The sequence below is a fragment of the Malus sylvestris genome, chromosome 14 (assembly GCF_916048215.2).
Source record: "Malus sylvestris chromosome 14, drMalSylv7.2, whole genome shotgun sequence".
NCBI lineage: Eukaryota > Viridiplantae > Streptophyta > Magnoliopsida > Rosales > Rosaceae > Malus > Malus sylvestris.
Window position 1 is genome coordinate 12,580,742 of NC_062273.1, and position 16,180 is coordinate 12,596,921.

General features: G+C 37.0%; 2 protein-coding genes across 4 annotated transcripts; both read left to right on the forward strand.

Moving 5' to 3' along the window:
- The first annotated feature begins 1,372 nt into the window (after window positions 1-1,372).
- LOC126599760 (proteasome subunit alpha type-3) lies at window positions 1,373-8,236 on the forward strand. Its single transcript, XM_050266199.1, has 10 exons — window positions 1,373-1,593; window positions 1,719-1,758; window positions 1,904-1,987; window positions 3,060-3,133; window positions 3,807-3,893; window positions 3,977-4,061; window positions 4,181-4,227; window positions 4,689-4,754; window positions 5,933-6,023; window positions 7,911-8,236. The coding sequence occupies exons 1-10, from the start codon at window positions 1,490-1,492 to the stop codon at window positions 7,980-7,982; spliced, it is 750 nt and encodes a 249-aa protein (XP_050122156.1). The 5' UTR covers window positions 1,373-1,489; the 3' UTR covers window positions 7,983-8,236.
- A 1,200-nt stretch (window positions 8,237-9,436) lies between these two features.
- LOC126599758 (L-2-hydroxyglutarate dehydrogenase, mitochondrial-like) lies at window positions 9,437-12,934 on the forward strand. 3 transcript variants are annotated; one of them, XM_050266195.1, is made up of 6 exons: window positions 9,437-9,615; window positions 10,158-10,535; window positions 10,650-10,931; window positions 11,050-11,519; window positions 12,042-12,201; window positions 12,577-12,934. In XM_050266195.1, exons 2-6 carry the CDS (start codon window positions 10,257-10,259, stop codon window positions 12,691-12,693), a joined length of 1,308 nt encoding a protein of 435 aa, XP_050122152.1. In that variant the 5' UTR covers window positions 9,437-9,615; window positions 10,158-10,256; the 3' UTR covers window positions 12,694-12,934. The 3 variants fall into 3 exon arrangements, with proteins under 3 accessions (XP_050122152.1, XP_050122153.1, XP_050122154.1); XM_050266196.1 differs by having other exon boundaries at window positions 9,437-9,608; XM_050266197.1 differs by having other exon boundaries at window positions 9,441-9,615; window positions 11,083-11,519.
- The last annotated feature ends 3,246 nt before the right edge of the window (window positions 12,935-16,180 follow it).

The following is a 16,180-nucleotide window of genomic DNA, read 5'->3' on the forward strand; positions in this document are numbered from 1 at the left end:
CATCTTAAAAATGAGCCGTATAAAGCCCGGCCCTACGATTTTCTGTACTTTTTTTGGGGTAAATTACATAGAAACCCCTCAAGTGTGAGGGTTTATTACAATCTCATACAACATCTTTAAAATATTTCACTTTCATACCTCAGGTATTATTTTATTTCAAAATAACATCTCCGTTATATTTTCCATCCAATGGTCTGTTAAATGCTGACGTGGCTGCCACATTTGTGTTGATGTGGCTGCCACGTGGCAATTTTTTTTTTTTTATACATTAACAATATTATAATATTAACTCTATTTAAAAATTAAAAAAAAAACACCAGGAAAACCCGAACCCAGCCCCCTTCCTTCCCCCAAATCCCTTCCCCCAGAATAAGAAGAAACTAAACCTGTCCCCCGCCGCGACCCACCTGCTCTTCCCCCCCCCGCGACGACGCAACTGCTCTCCCCCCTCAATGACCCACCTGTTCCCCCCTCGTGACGACCCACTTGCTCTCCCCCCCGGCGACGATGCACCTGCTGTCCCCCTCTCCCCATCGCGACGACCCACTTGCTGTCCCCCCCCGGGCGACGACCCACCGGTCTTCCTCTACCACGACGACCCACCTTCGACGATGAGCTCGCGACCCCCGCAGGCGACTGTTGCAGGTATTTGGGTTGTGGGTTGTGATTTTCAAGCAGTGGGTTGTAGGGGTTTCTAAGAAAATTAGTGAAAAAAAGCAGATAAATGATTAAAGGTGGGGGCTTTGAGGTGGGAGAGGTGGAGGGGGATATGGGTTTTGGGGGAAGGAGACACGTGGAGGCAGAGGGTGGCGGGGGAAGAGGCGGGAGAGGGGTGGAATTCGAAGTTCAAACCCTAGAGAGGGAGAGGGAATGAGGAAATTGAAGAAAGGGTGACAAGGAGTGTGTTGGGGTTGGTGTGGAGGGAGAAAAAAAGTGGGAGAGATGGGTAAGAGGGTGGGGACGGACGGACGGGAAGGAAGAGATGGGTAAGGGGGTGGGGGTGAGATGTGGGGAAGGGGATATGGGTCCAGGTTTTCTGATTTTTTTATTTTTTTTTTGTTAAATAGGCTTAATATTATAATATTGTTAATGCATAAAAAATAATTTTTTTTGCCATGTGGCAGGCACATCAGCACAAATGTGGCAGCCACGTCAACATTTAACAGACCATTGGATGAAAAATCTAACAAAGGTGTTGTTTTGAAATAAAATAGTTCGTGAGGTATGAAAGTGAAATGTTTTAAAGATGTTGTATGAGATTGTAATAGATCTCAAACCTAAGAGGTTTTTATGTAATTTACTCTTTTTTTTTTGGTTTAGATTTGTTCAGGTTTGGATTAGCAAATAGCAAAAGTGTGGAGTGTTTTATTTATTTATTATTTCTTGAGTGGGAAGCCGGTGTCTCTTTATTTTGTAGCTGTTTGTTTCTCAGTCGAGCACTCAACAAACAACAATAAACAGCAGAAAAATAAAAAAGAAGAAGAAGAAGATGAGCAGCATCGGAACAGGTTACGATCTCTCCGTCACCACATTCTCCCCCGACGGCCGCGTCTTCCAGATCGAGTACGCCGCCAAAGCCGTCGACAACTCCGGGTACCTACCTTTCCTCTCCAAACCCTATTTTCTTCCCCGCGGCAATCCAAATTCTCAATCTCCAGCATTTTTCGCCATCTGATTTGGGGTTAAGGGTTTTTTAATTGGAAATTTATGTGTTGCAGGACTGTTATTGGGATCAAATGTAAGGACGGCGTTGTTATGGTAAACCGTTTTTTCTTTTTCTTATTTATTATTTATTTAAAAAATATTTGATATTATAATTTTTTTGAAATTCTTGCTCTCATACGCTCGGATATTCAAACTTAGGGGTTTTTCTTTATTTAAATTGATTTATTTTGAATTTCAGGGTGTGGAAAAGCTCATAGCGTCGAAGATGATGCTGCCCGGTTCCAATAGAAGGATTCATTCAGTCCATCGCCACTCCGGGATGGTATTTACTTGGATTCTTTATAGATTTTTGCTGTTTTGTTTAATACCCAGTTCTACCAAATGCTCAGGAAGCTCACTTATGGTTAATTTGTTAACTTTTTGGTTTTTAACATATCTTTTACTGCTAATTAAGGATGTCAGGATTTTGTTGTGGTCATGATCGTTTGAATGTTCGATTATATGTTCCATGGACATATATAAGGTGAGGGAGATTCCATAATCTTCATAAGAAATTTGAATTAACTACTGAGTTATGAAGGAAATGGAGGGTGTGAGGAAGGAGCAATACTACTTGTAACTGTTGAATCAATATTATCCTTCATTTTTATATATAAAGTTACAGAAATCTTTTATTACATGTTAAAATAGTTCAGTTTTGCTGTTGGGTTATCTGAAAGTTCGGTTGCTCTGGCCTCTAACTGCGTTTTGAATAGAAAGAGGTGTTTCTCTTGCGGCTTAAAAATATGAGAGATCTATCTCCTAAACTTAAAGCAATCCTGGTGCTCAAAGAGTGATTTATTTTCACAAATTTACAGACCCTTTTTTTCTTCAACCAAACAGGAGTTAGCACCTGAATATCTCTGACTTACCCTCCATATCTTAATGTATATATGCTCATCATTGGGATTGTATTTGAAAACGAGTAGCATATTGACTGCTGCTTAGTTTCAAATGCCATTGGGAACAGAAAAGTCACAGTTTGAATCTGCAAGACTGGGCTAGCCTGAATCTTGCACCATTCGTGCATTTCCTTTTAAGATTTCCTTATTATGCTTTCGTCAAACTGGTGATATGTTTTTCTAAACAGCATGTGAATTTGTATAACTAATTCCAAACTATAATTTGATGCATCCTTAATTCCTTAGCTTATTGGCGGATATGTTGAGATATTCAATGAATGTATGATATACACAGATTTTCAAACATTTTGGTGCCAGATCTCGATTTTTTGACATCCTAAGAGTTTTGTCTGAGAATTTTGGTGGCTTAAGTATATCCAATCAATCTTACCATCAGAGAACTGACTTTCAAAAGTAGTGTTTGATGCATTTTGTGATATTTACCAATTGCAGGCAGTGGCAGGATTAGCTGCGGATGGTAGGCAAATTGTTGCTAGGACCAAGTCTGAAGCTACCAACTATGAAAGGTTTGCCTTTTCCTTTGGATTTCATGTATGAAACAAACAAGAAAACATAGAAGGTCTTGGTTCTTTGGAACGTCTAAACATTTTCTTTCTCCCTCTCTATCACTCGTGGATTTGTGTTAATCCATCCTTCCTTTACTATCCTTACATTTTCTCTTTCAGTTTGTCACACTAGTATAATTTGAATGAGCAGGTCTGTTAGTCTGGATTTGTATTTAAATATGTTAGTCTGGATTTGTATTTAAATATCAACTTAAAGTTGGTCTGATCGATTATGAGTATATATAGTCTTACTTTGGCAGGTAGTTTAATGAGTCAATAGAAAGGCCTAAAATATTTTGTTTGAATCCCACTTGCATGCTATACGCACACAGTGTAATCTTTACAACTGCTGGCACCTTTATAAAATGAAAATAATTTCTGGTCCCTCACTTGGTGGCTATTATCTATTTTACATACACTTGTATTTTCAGGAGTCAGGACTTGTTTATTCTTGTTTAACGCCTGTTAATAATGGACATTAAGAGGTCAATTTTGTTAATATCCGCTCGAGTTATCTAGACAGTTTGGTTGGTGAACAAGTTCTGTAAATGTTGCATCATAATTGTTTGCATGTGCATGATTGGTCTTTGTACTTTTAGTTTATTTGTCCTTATTTTTATGATTCTTCCTGCAGTGTGTATGGTGAACAGATTCCTGTTAAGGAACTTGCTGAACGTGTTGCTAGTTATGTGCATTTGTGTACACTATATTGGTGGCTCAGGTTTGTTGAGAACTCACTATTCATGTTGTCATTTCAAAGGTTCTTTTCATGTCTTCTTATTATCTGTGAATGTTATATTGCAGACCTTTTGGATGTGGGATAATCCTTGGTGGTTATGACAGAGATGGGCCGCAATTATACATGGTTGAACCATCTGGTGTTTCTTATGTAGGTTTACTTTTGTATCTGGTTGTCATTGCTATAAGAATAGTTTTTATCCTTGAACATTTTCATTATGTTTTTTCTTTGGTTTTTTGTATTAATCTTTGCTTGTGCATATCATCTAGAGGTATTTTGGTGCTGCAATTGGAAAAGGCAGGCAGGCTGCTAAGACGTAAGTTGAGAGTTTGATTTCTAAATTTTTTCTGACAGATATCGTAGTATTATAAACTTTTTTTCTTTGTGTGAAAATTTTCCTATTAATATGGGCTCAATTTGGTCCATCTTGGTCACTCTGAAAGCTTGTGAACAAAATAGGGTAGAACTAGGCTGGAAGAGATTTTAGGTTTAAGGAACATTTGAGAATATAGGCTGTCTATAAACCTTGCATCAAACAAGAATTGAACTACCAAACTGTAAGCCTTGAATCAAATAGTCAAAGACCAAACCAAAATCAATCTACCAGGTTGTATAGAGCCTATACTAACAACAAGGATTCTCAGAGCATGTGTCTTTTACATTTTAACAAAGACATTAATGTCAATTTTTTTCTGACTTTAATACGTTTTAATTATATTTTATTGTGCTGAGAAATTTGAATGGTGATACTTATATATCCATATCATGTGATGACAGAGAGATTGAAAAGTTGAAGCTTTCGGAGTTGACTTGTCGGCAAGGCGTTATTGAAGTAGCCAAGATGTGAGTGACATATACAATGAATATTTTGCTCTGCACGTTTTAAGTTGATAATAATGATGATGACATCTAGCTATAGACTTTTAGACATGGAGTTATTTTGTTACAAGGTCATTAAATAATGGTTAGTTTAAAGTGTACTGTTCCATTTATAGGCCTAAACCAGTATGCGTCCTTTCTTTTTATTGTACTGTAACAAATGAGAGTTGCTACAACAGCTATTCGAACTGTGCCTTCTTAACGGAATAATTACTGGACAAACTATAATAGAAAAGAAAAAGGAAAGAAGACTTAATTGTGAACTAAGCAAAGGCAGTTGCCTTTGTGCAAGTTTGGTGTCTGTGTAAGATTAAACGATAGTTGAGCAGATGAGGACTGCACATGGGCAGAACTGCTCTTGGACTCTATGCCCTGTAGCTGGGAAGATTTTGGACAAAAATTTATATGTTACCCATATGGAAGGTAATATGGGGTAAGAGATAGATCCACAAAAGTCTACATGGTGGGGAATTTGTGGGGTTAGAGATACATCTTTACAAGTCTATTGTAAAAGTTAATGATTTTGCACCTCAAGGCCCTTTTCTTCCTTGGGTTTAAGGTTTCTGCAGTTCTTAATTGTGGGCTTTGTTCTGGTCCTATTGCTGTTGTTTTTTATTTTCTGCTTCCTTTTGGCTTAGCCATGTTGTGGTGCAGCATTCCCATCTCAACTCTCAAGTAATCTTATTAATCTCTAAAGAGAATTCATTTTTATCTTCCACCAAAAATAAAAAAGTTATTAGCCAGATGTATCTCACTCATTATTTCACAGTGCATCTAGTTGTCAATGTTTTGATATGACGGGTGAAATACAACTCCTCAAGTTGGATCCTCAAAGAGGCAGTGGCATGTTGCATAATTGTTATGAATATTAGTTTGTATTTCTTTGATCATATATTTATTTTAATGGGTCATTTGTTTTTTTGTTTCTGACATTTGGTTGTTTCAAATGCTTCATGAGTTAGCCCTGATTTATATCCTGAACTAATGTGCTTGTTGTAAAAAGTGATCTAATAGTAAACTTGTTCATGTTATATCACCCCCACATTGCATAACAAATATTGTAGCATTCATGTATTTATAAATCTCTAGTGATGCTCAATCTGAACTTTCTACTAACTTAAATATTCAATGATGCACAACAGCATTTATGGAATTCATGATGAGGCAAAGGACAAGGAGTTTGAGTTAGAAATGAGCTGGGTCTGTGATGAATCAAACCGTCTGCATCAGAAGGTATCTGATTTTCTTTCCGAGTTCAAGACACCTGCAAATTTCAAACTAATTTACGACATGGCTTTTATTTTTATTTGCCACATATGCTTCTCATACCATCCTTTTGACATTTTGTGTTTTCAGAAGTTTTTTTGTTTTAATTCTTTTTTGTTTCATTTTCTATTTTCCTTTTAATTGTTTGTTACACACCATTCTTTGTGAATTCTAAGCATGAGTCCATAGCTGTTCTTAAGGATCCACCGATCAGTTGAGTGGCCCATGACTCCATGACCAATAACCTATATCTCAGTTGGATGATGTAGAATTGTACATTTCAATTGCGGGTCTCACAAATGCTAACGTTTGGAACAAAAATTGAGAACATTTTTGGAGCCTGAGTTGATTCTCTTTATTTGTATGACCAATTTTCATCTTGATTTATTTATGCAAAAGATTTTCATTATGATCTAAGACTTAATTTGAATCAATGTTCTAAAAAAACCCCAAGGCGTGCCTAAGCAGCTTTGGAGGTGGGCTGGGGTGAAAACGCCTCTTGCCAGTGGGAGTAGGCAAAAACTCGCCTAGACGTGATCGAGGTGTGCCTTAGGGCAAACTGGTCATTTTTATTTTATTTTATAAAACTTCTTGTCAGTCTTCTTCGTTCGACACTCGAGTCCTCGACAGCCTCGTGTTCTTCTTCTCTGTGAATTGCTGAAACCCTCCCTTCTCTTCTCGCGATACCACCAACTGAGCAGCACTGCCACCACTCAGTGAAGAGGGAAAGTGAGAGTGAGGGAGAGTGTACCATGGGAAAGAGAGTGGGTGGGGGCTGCATGTAGACCATATTAGTATTGTAAATAAAGTGGATATTAACGAGGGAAAGAGACTGTTCGTTGTCAATTTTTTTGTTTGTTTTTATTTCGATGTATGTGGAGCATATTTGGATGAATGATTTTTTATTTTTAATGTTTTTGAGTTAAACTTGTTTATGACTTGTGCACTTTTGAATGACAAAGGATGTTTGTTTTGCAAAGTATTATATTTTATATCTATAATATATATACGTATATATTATAAAATTTAGGTCCCATGAGGCTTCATCTCACGCCTCAAGGCTTTCACATAGCCGGGGCTATTCATGAAACGTCTCGCCTATGCTTTCGCTTTTTAAAACATTGATTTGAATACAATCCTCTTTTGAGTGCTGCTATTTGTACTACATATATTGACCACCTTGCTGGCCACCTTTCAAATGAAGGTAGTTAGGACCGACATTGGTGGGACCCACGTACCTCTGTTTGGTGGTAAGAAAAATGTGGTGCTTCTCGTTTGAAGGCCTAGTTGCTGTTTTTAGTCTCTTTCCCCATTAAAACGCAAGTCATCTCAACCAGTACATGATTTAGAGTTTGTGGTGTTTGAGTTGTGTGTGATTCCTAGCTAGAAGTGCTTACTGATTCACCGAACTTGTGTGCTATATACCTCCACATTTTTCTTTTATCAAATTTGATGATTTAGCACGGAAGGTTCTGATGCATTTAAATTGAGGGCCTACTGACGCTCCGGTTAGAAGATGAGATTACGGGATAGAAGTTCAAGACCGAAGGGGTAGAGGAAGACCCAAGAAGATTTTGGAAGAGACTCTAAGAAAAGACTAAGAGTACTTGGATCTAATGGAAGATAGGGCATAGAACCGAGCGTAATGGCGTTCTAAGATTCATACAATCGACCCCACTTAGTGGGAAAATGTTTTGTTGTTGTTGTTGTTCTTTGTTTCCGTTAGCTACTTCATACTGTTATAATTTTTTTTGCCTTCGTTGTTTTTGTTGGTTGTGTTCCCTTTTTGGTAGTTATATTTGAAAGGCTGTGTTGCCATACTGTAGATTGATGATTTTGTTATTGGTTATTCAGGTTCCGGATGAGCTTCTAGAGGAAGCAAAGGCAGCGGCTAAAGCAGCATTGGAAGAAATGGATGCAGATTAAGAAGCCGATGAAATAATGTGTTGGTATTCTGAAACCCTACTAGAAGAACATCAACAGAAAAGGGTTAATGAGATAAGATTGATGGATTTTCATTAGCCAACTTGGGCTGCTGCAGTATTTCTTGTACGTTAAAATGTTCAATTTACCGACGTTGTGGTGCAAACCACATCTGTAGGATGTTTGAGAAACAGAGTCTCACTTACATTATTATGCACATTCTCCTTTTGAACTGCTGAAGTAATTCTGTTATTTCACTTGTGAGTTTGCTAAAACTTTTGCTGGCGTTCAAGTTTTGTTTCTAAACATATTTTGGGATTTTTCCGTAAACGAATGGGAATTTTGTTTTTTTTTTTTTGGTGACACTTTTTTACAAGAATCATATCTATCAAAATTATAACATGAAAATAGTGTTACAAATGAAATGCAAGCCTTTAGACGCCATTCAAGTTCACAGCTACTTGCGGACCCTAACCAATCAAATTACGTGGAAAGGAACAGGGGTGGCCATAAAACCTGTGGAATCGAGAAACCGATTCAAATTGCAAAAAACCATATTGACAAAAAAAAAAAGTCAATTTATGTTCAAGAATTGGACCGAACCGTTCATACTAGTTTTGCTTCTAGTTTTCACCTTAGTAGAACCGCTTATAATTGAACCGAACTATAAATATAAATAATTATTTAAATTTATCAGTTATATACATGTGTCATTAGATGAGTAGTCAAAACCAAATTGGTTTCACTTAGCGCGGCTGCATAGGTGCATTTCCGAATTAGGCTTCACTTCTCAATTCGGTTCCATTTCACTTTCACCTAGTGAGGCCTCATCCTTGGATTATTTTCAGGGAGCTTTCATGAATAGTCTGATTTAAATACTAGATTACAAAGAGCAAGTAGTACACACTAAGACAATTCCGTTAGTAAAAAATTTGTTGTTACACGGAGAAACAAAGGACGCAACATGGGAATTAGATACCGAGATGCGTATGAAGTACACATACTTCTCTAATTCCGGTAAGTTTAAATTTCAATGACCAAATTTTTGTTTTAGGAGAGTAAAGTGTGAAGACCCTCATTTAAATTACTGTTAAATAATATGATTATTTTTTTAAGCATGTGTAACTTGTTTTAATTGTTAATTAACTAGGCTTTAATTTAAAGGAAAACTAATGAAAAGGGCTTGAAAACTTTGAGTTTTAATGATAAGGACAAAATAAAGGGTAAAGTGAATAGTACCATGATTGATTTTTTAGTGTAAAAATATAGTTTTTCGTTAAAGTAAACAGTATGAGGTGCTTTTCGTTAAAGTTCCCTTAATTTAATTTACCGTACAATCTGTTTATGTTAGTATTGAGTTTTTATTAGATTATTAATATTAGTTAAAGCACAATTGAAAAAGAAAAACAGAGAAAGGGAATGCCCACTTGGACAATTAGTTGTCTCGTGCTCTGCAACCAAAACCCCAATCTATATTATATTTTCATTTTTTTTAAATGCTCTCCCTCTCTCTCTCTCTCGACTATTCCCTTTGTAACATCCACACAGAGAGACAACCGACGAGCTGAAGAAAAGGAGAAAACCCATCGTCGCGAGCTCAGGTTGCGAAAGTTCTAAGCGAATCAGGAGGTATTAGGTATTCATTGCAGTTGTCCGGATCTGTCAATATAATTTTGTGATTTAGGTTTTTGTGATGGTTTGTTTATCTTTATCAAGATGGATGAATAGGAAATGAAATGGCCAGTGATCTTGGGTTCTTGTGGATGCTTCCTTGTCTTAATTTTCTTGTTCATCTGTTCTTTATGAATTGATCCTAAGAAAAGACTTAGAGCACTTGGATCTAACAGAGAAAATGATACAGAACCAAACGTAATGGCGTTCTGGGATTTATATAGCTGACCCCACTTAGTGGGAAAATGATTTGTTGTTGTTGTTGTAGTATCTTTTCTTTATGAATTAATTGCATTTTCATATAAAGGTTATAGCCTTTGACATGCATGATATGTACCAAAATATTGGGTGGGAGGAAATGAGGAGTGATTATCACCCCATTTGGACAAGTTTGTTTTTTATGTATAGATAATGTTTTGGTATTCTTGTTCATCATAGCAACACTATCAAGTTTTTTCGGATTGTTAATATGCATTTGAAATTTGGTTTTTCTTTTTCGCTGAATAGAATTTCTAGTGGAAGTAGTGAAATTCAACGAAGGCGTGTTCATGTGAAACTTTTAAGTGTCCATTCGAGAGGACCGGTTGAGTTTTTAGAAAGAGAAAGATGCTGAAAAGCACATTGGACAGAATTGTGAGGAGTCATCGTAATGTTACTTCTAGTTGCAGTATCAGTATCAGTAGCATCAGCGGAGTTCCCAAAGAGAAGGTAGATTGCGTGGTAATAGGGGCAGGTGTGGTGGGATTGGCAGTGGCGAGAGAGCTTGCTTTAAAGGGCAGAGAGGTGTTGGTGTTAGATTCAGCTCCCACCTTCGGCACTTCCACCAGCTCCCGCAACAGCGAGGTCATCCATGCCGGCATCTACTACCCGACCCATTCCCTCAAGGTACCCACAAAATCAAATATAAAAGTCATAAACTTTAATGTCAAGAAATTCCCAATTCTTAATTTGAATGTTGAAAGCACAATATATCCTTTAACTTTTTAATGCATTTGGCAGGCGAAGTTTTGTGTTAGGGGAAGATATTTACTGTACAAATATTGCTCTGAACACAATATTCCTCATAAACAAATTGGTAAACTCATAGTTGCAACTGGGTCTTCTGAGATTCCCAATTTGCATAATCTAATGCATCGCGGGATTCAAAATGGAGTTGATGGTTTGGTAATGATGGAGGGTTCAGAAGCCATGAGAATGGAACCTGAATTGGCATGTTTGAAAGCCTTACTATCACCGCTTTCTGGGATTGTGGATACACATTCGCTCATGCTATCTTTGGTGGTATTTCCATTCTCTTCTTTCTCATTTCCTATATTAGTTGCACTAGGATCAACTCAAGTACATGCTTCAGATAAAATTTCGGGATCTTTAATCGAATATTGGATTTTATACGATGTAGTATCTATCACCGTTAATCCCCATATGGGTGCAGGGAGAAGCTGAAAATCATGGCACAACCTTCTCCTATAATACTACTGTTATTGGTGGCCATATTCAACAAAATCATCCATGCCTTCATGTTTCTGGAACCAAAACCCTTGAAAATTGGAATAGAAAGTTTCCATTGCAACCAGAGATGATACTTATTCCTAAACTCGTTGTGAACTCTGCCGGCTTAAGTGCCCCTGCCCTTGCAAAGCGATTTGATGGCCTCCGAACTGAACATATTCCTCCTTCCCGTTTGGCTCGTGGATGCTACTTCACTTTATCAAATACTACAATCTGTCCGTTCAGACACTTGATTTATCCTCTACCAGAGGATGGTGGACTTGGTGTGCATGTTACCCTGGATTTAAATGGTCAGGTCAAGTTTGGCCCTGATGTAGAATGGATTGATGGTGTTGATGATGTTTCAAGCTTCCTGAATAAGTACCATTTCTTTATCCCTGTTGTCCACTCTATTATATTATGTAGTACTGTCTACATTGTCCATTATGTTTATTGGTTTAAGTGGTCGCAACTCAGTCCAAAAATTTCTATCCATGCTTGTACAGAAGAGCATATTCCTTAAGCCTTTTTATTTATTTATATTTGTATGCATAAATTATGTTGCCTTCCTATGTTGAAACAAATTCTGGTGTCTTGCATAAGTTAGGCTTCATTAGAGCATGCATTTGGTACTAATGTTGTCGCCTCAGACAATGATCAAATGGAGGTCCTAGTCACTTATTTTCTGGTGAACCGTAAATTGTAATGTCAATATTCTTTAGGGAGTTTTTTTAGGATATATCGTTGCTTATATACGTTCCCATGTTTGTTCGGATGCTTAATACTTCTAGGCTAAAATCTTAATGACCTGATTGAGGTGCATCTGATGTTGAGTGTGATGTTGTACAATCTTAAAGTGTGATGTTGGACAATCTTAAAAACATGACAAGGCGTTGGTCACAGGTTTGACTATTCTGTATGTACGAATCGCAAAGAGCTATTTTACCCAGAGATAAGGAAGTACTACCCAAATCTAAAGGATGGGTCTCTTGAGCCAGGCTATGCAGGGATTCGACCGAAGCTTTCAGGTCCTCGACAGTCTCCAGTTGATTTTCAGATACAGGTAGTTTCTTGGATATTTTTCCTACGCCTGAACCTGAAATCTTGGATATATACACTACACAACCAGAAGTGCATGGTACTGATTTTTCTGTTGAGCCAATCAATTTCTTTTTTGCCCAAGATCTTGTGATAAACTAATAAAACCATCTCACTGCTGTCACAGCACCTAGCACAAATTGGCCTGTGAAAATCTCTGGTTTTAGTTTCTAAAACTCAATGTAGTGTGGGGAGCTGTCTTGTCATATTTTTATATGGTTGAAATGTGTTAAAGACACTATCTTACACTTGTAGGTGCTATGTTTGCTATATAGATGAAGAGGTTCAGTAGAGTACAACATTGATAGTTCTGATGATATATCATTTTACGGCTATGTAGGGGGAGGATGTTCATGGGATAACTGGTCTCGTCAACCTTTTTGGAATAGAGTCGCCCGGTTTAACTTCAAGCATGGGAATTGCAGAGCACGTAGCAACGAGATTCTTCAGGGGGTAAGGAACCCTGTCTGAAGAGGCTAAATCTGTTACAACCAGATCCCTCGGCTCTTCTCAGCTCCTTCCTCCCGTCTCTCCCTCTTTCCTCCTCATTCCTTTGTAATACAAAGTTTGTATCTACTTTTACCATTTTTAAGCACTTGTGATATGTAATTATTCTCTAGTTTCTAAAGTGTAGTGGTTTGGATTTATTGTAGTTACGTAAAACAATCCTATTTATGCAGTTGGTGCGTGTTCAATAACCGCTGGTTTCCCTACCCTAACAACTAATTAGATGTTACTTAGTATTACGGTCTTGTAGTATTCATCTTTACCTATAAGTGAGAGGTCTTAGGTTCAATTCTTACTAAAGGTGAATTTGAATCACACTATAGTCAGTCTATTGTCATGCTTAGTTCACTCCCTTAGGGGAGTGTTTGTTTTCCCTCACTAAAATTCACTGGACTGGATTGGACTAACCCTTAGTCCAGTCTCGTGTTTGTTTCATGTAGGGCCTAGGTTTAATGATACTAGCTCTCACTTGCTTCGATTAAAGGAGGGACTAGCAGGTCTTAGCTAAACCCCACAAAAAACCAAGGGATTGCTAATCCCATCTCCAAAAACGATCGCACATTGCGAATCCGCAAGCATGCTTCTGGGCAACTCCATTTGTCAACCCATTTCCCAAATCTAAAACCTAGCCTCACCACTGCCTAAATCCCAACACAAAATTCAACAAAAAAATGCAAAACGTTAACAACAACAATCCTAATGGAAAATTTTGTCCTTATTCTCGAAAATTCCCAGAAAGTTTTCCTTTTTCCCATAAAATTTTAGAGAAATGGATAGAGAAGGGGAGAAAGTAGCTTTGGGACAAAGAGAAATGGAGAGACAAAGAGGGAGGAGATAGTAGTTTTGGGGACGATTTTGCACAAGAAAAATGATTTTGAAGGTTGTGGTTTTGCAGGACAAATGATGGAGAAAATGAGTGTTATGGGGGATGAAACTAAAGGAAGAAAAGAACTCTCCAGAGAGTCTAGAGAGAGGTTGGATAAAAAATTAACGAAACTAAAGAGTATTCTAGACACAGAAGAAAGGGATATACCCCAAAATTGGACAATTTCTTAATCTTGTAATAGAAATAGGACAAACCGGCCATGCACATGCCATACACACCATGCACAAAACCGAAATTACTAAAATGCCTACATATAAATACTGAAAATCCTCAACTTATTTCATCACTGTTCTCATTTGTTGGAGAGGGATGTCGAGAGCTCTGTGAGCTCTAGGTTTCTAGGTTGAGCTGAAATCTTTAAGCTCCAAGTTCAAATAGAGGGAAGTCGAGAGTGAAGCTTCGAAGTGAGGGTTTCTCGTTTGCATCAATATTTCATCCTTAAAGATATGATTTTTGTACCAAATTTTGCATTTTGGCCGAAAAGTTCCATTCTTTCCGGCCAGTGAAGTTTCGACAGCCATATTTCCACTGCCATTAGGTTCATCTGTCTGTCTCTCATCTCTTTCTCTCTCAAACTCGGCCATTGTCTCCATTTCTACAACTAGTTACTAGTTTGTTCAATTAGATTTTTTGGATTTGCATAGATGGGAAGTCGAACAAAAGAGGAATGGGGAAGAGAGGGCATGAAATGTGTTTTGCAAATTTTATTTGTTTATGGGTTTTGTTATTTTAGATTTCTGGGTTTCAATCTTAGAGTTTTGCATTTTAATTGATGCTCAATATTTGTTAATTTTGTTATGAACTTGCAAATATTTGTGAATTCGATCTCGAATTGGTGTTTGTTTGAAAAAGTTTGTGAATTAGAAGTGTTAGTACAATATGTAAGAAATTGTACACAGAGTGCATAATTATCTTACTTAAGGCATTTGCATTGGCACAATTATCTTACTTGAGGCAATCTCTTTTCTGTACAGGTTGGATGAATAAAGTAAGAAAATGGAATGTCAACAATAAGTTGATGGATCTTGGTGGTTAAGCCAAGTTTCGAATCATGCGGGAAAAATAATGTTGTGATGTTTCTTCTATTGTGTATGTTTCTGCTTACTTGTACAGTTCGTAGGCATATGATTTGAATGTTTTTTTTTTGTTTCCCAACTATGACAGTAAACATTGTAGTTATTGCTGGTGAGACACTAGAATTGTTAGTCTTTTGTTTACATATGTAATGATACGATTGCCAGTCTTCCATAAGATGTTGTATCTTCCAAAACCAACTTTATGTTATGTTGAATTTGTCCATTTTTTTCACGTTGCAGTTATGTTGTGGTTGCTGCTAATTGTGATAACTTGCAAGTCTGAAGAAGAGAACTTGATGACCTCTTAAGTAAGGCATCACTAAATGGTATTCCGCTGCTGGTAGTACATAACGAGATTCACAAAAGGAAGTTCTATCTAAAGAGGGTTTGTCATAAGAAATGTAAACAAACCTCTTCATACTTTGTAAGGAATACGGTTGCCCATTGTGGCGGTTTACTTTGAACAGATCGATGTTTGTGTTATTTATTACATATAAATATGTTTGTTTTACATTTGAATTGTGTTAGTTTTACACACGAATTGTGTGTTGACCATTGTATTTTGCTCTCTAGGGATTTGAAATCCATCGTCGCTAAGGAAGTTTGTTAGTTCATGATATCCTCTAAGAACTCTAGAAACATTAATGGTCATTGACTGGCTTGTTAAGGATTCGTAGTCAAATATTTGAATTTTTTCTTGTTGGGATTGATGATATCACATATCAAATAGTGGATTTCAACAAAGTTATTGAAATGGCTGTTGTTGTTTGATCAGTTGGGTTTGTCGATATCTAACCATCCATCATCGTCTTCTGTTATGTGGTTGAGGCAAACATATTGGGGTTGTTGCAGCGGCCATATGTCAATGTTTTGGTTTACACGTATACACGTATACACTTTGACTTTGTGAATTGTAAAGTACACACTACTATCGTTACATATGATATGATTATTTTGGTTGAATAATTTGACATTGTGAGTTGTGTAATGTGCAAATTGCAATCTTTTGGATATATGTGATCCTTGTGCATTATGTTGTAATTGTATCCACTATACAAATACCATGACATAAATGGTGTCTTATAAATGGTAGAAGCAACTCGCTGCCCAATCTCCAATTTTATGCATAATATGTGCATATAGTGTATATTTTATGTTCTTGTCATGTGCATATAATATATATTTTATGTGCTTGACATGCGCACTGTATGTACATGACATGTGCATATCCTTTGCATGACGTGTGCACAGTGATATAGTGTTTATGTCATCTACGTTGTATGTACAGTGTATATAGTGTGTATTTACATATTTCGTATTTTTTACATTAAGGTACTTTAGGACATGGAATGCAGTTCAGATAACAAACACATGTAGTCTTGATTGTTTATTATTATATAATAGTTAGCAAATACATTCCACAATATTGTTATCACCATATAATAGTTAACAAAACGAGGTTGTACCACAGTTTT

Bases quoted from the DNA above. Each gene is read 5' to 3' on its own strand.
- LOC126599760 (XM_050266199.1), top strand. From the start codon at position 1,490: ATGAGCAGCATCGGAACAGGTTACGATCTCTCCGTCACCACATTCTCC. The intron at 1,594-1,718 runs GTACCTACCTTT...TATGTGTTGCAG, and splicing joins AAAGCCGTCGACAACTCCGG to GACTGTTATTGGGATCAAAT. The intron at 3,894-3,976 runs GTTTGTTGAGAA...GTTATATTGCAG, and splicing joins ACACTATATTGGTGGCTCAG to ACCTTTTGGATGTGGGATAA.
- LOC126599758 (XM_050266195.1), top strand. From the start codon at position 10,257: ATGCTGAAAAGCACATTGGACAGAATTGTGAGGAGTCATCGTAATGTT. The intron at 10,932-11,049 runs GTATTTCCATTC...TATACGATGTAG, and splicing joins CGCTCATGCTATCTTTGGTG to TATCTATCACCGTTAATCCC. The intron at 11,520-12,041 runs GTACCATTTCTT...CGTTGGTCACAG, and splicing joins GTTTCAAGCTTCCTGAATAA to GTTTGACTATTCTGTATGTA.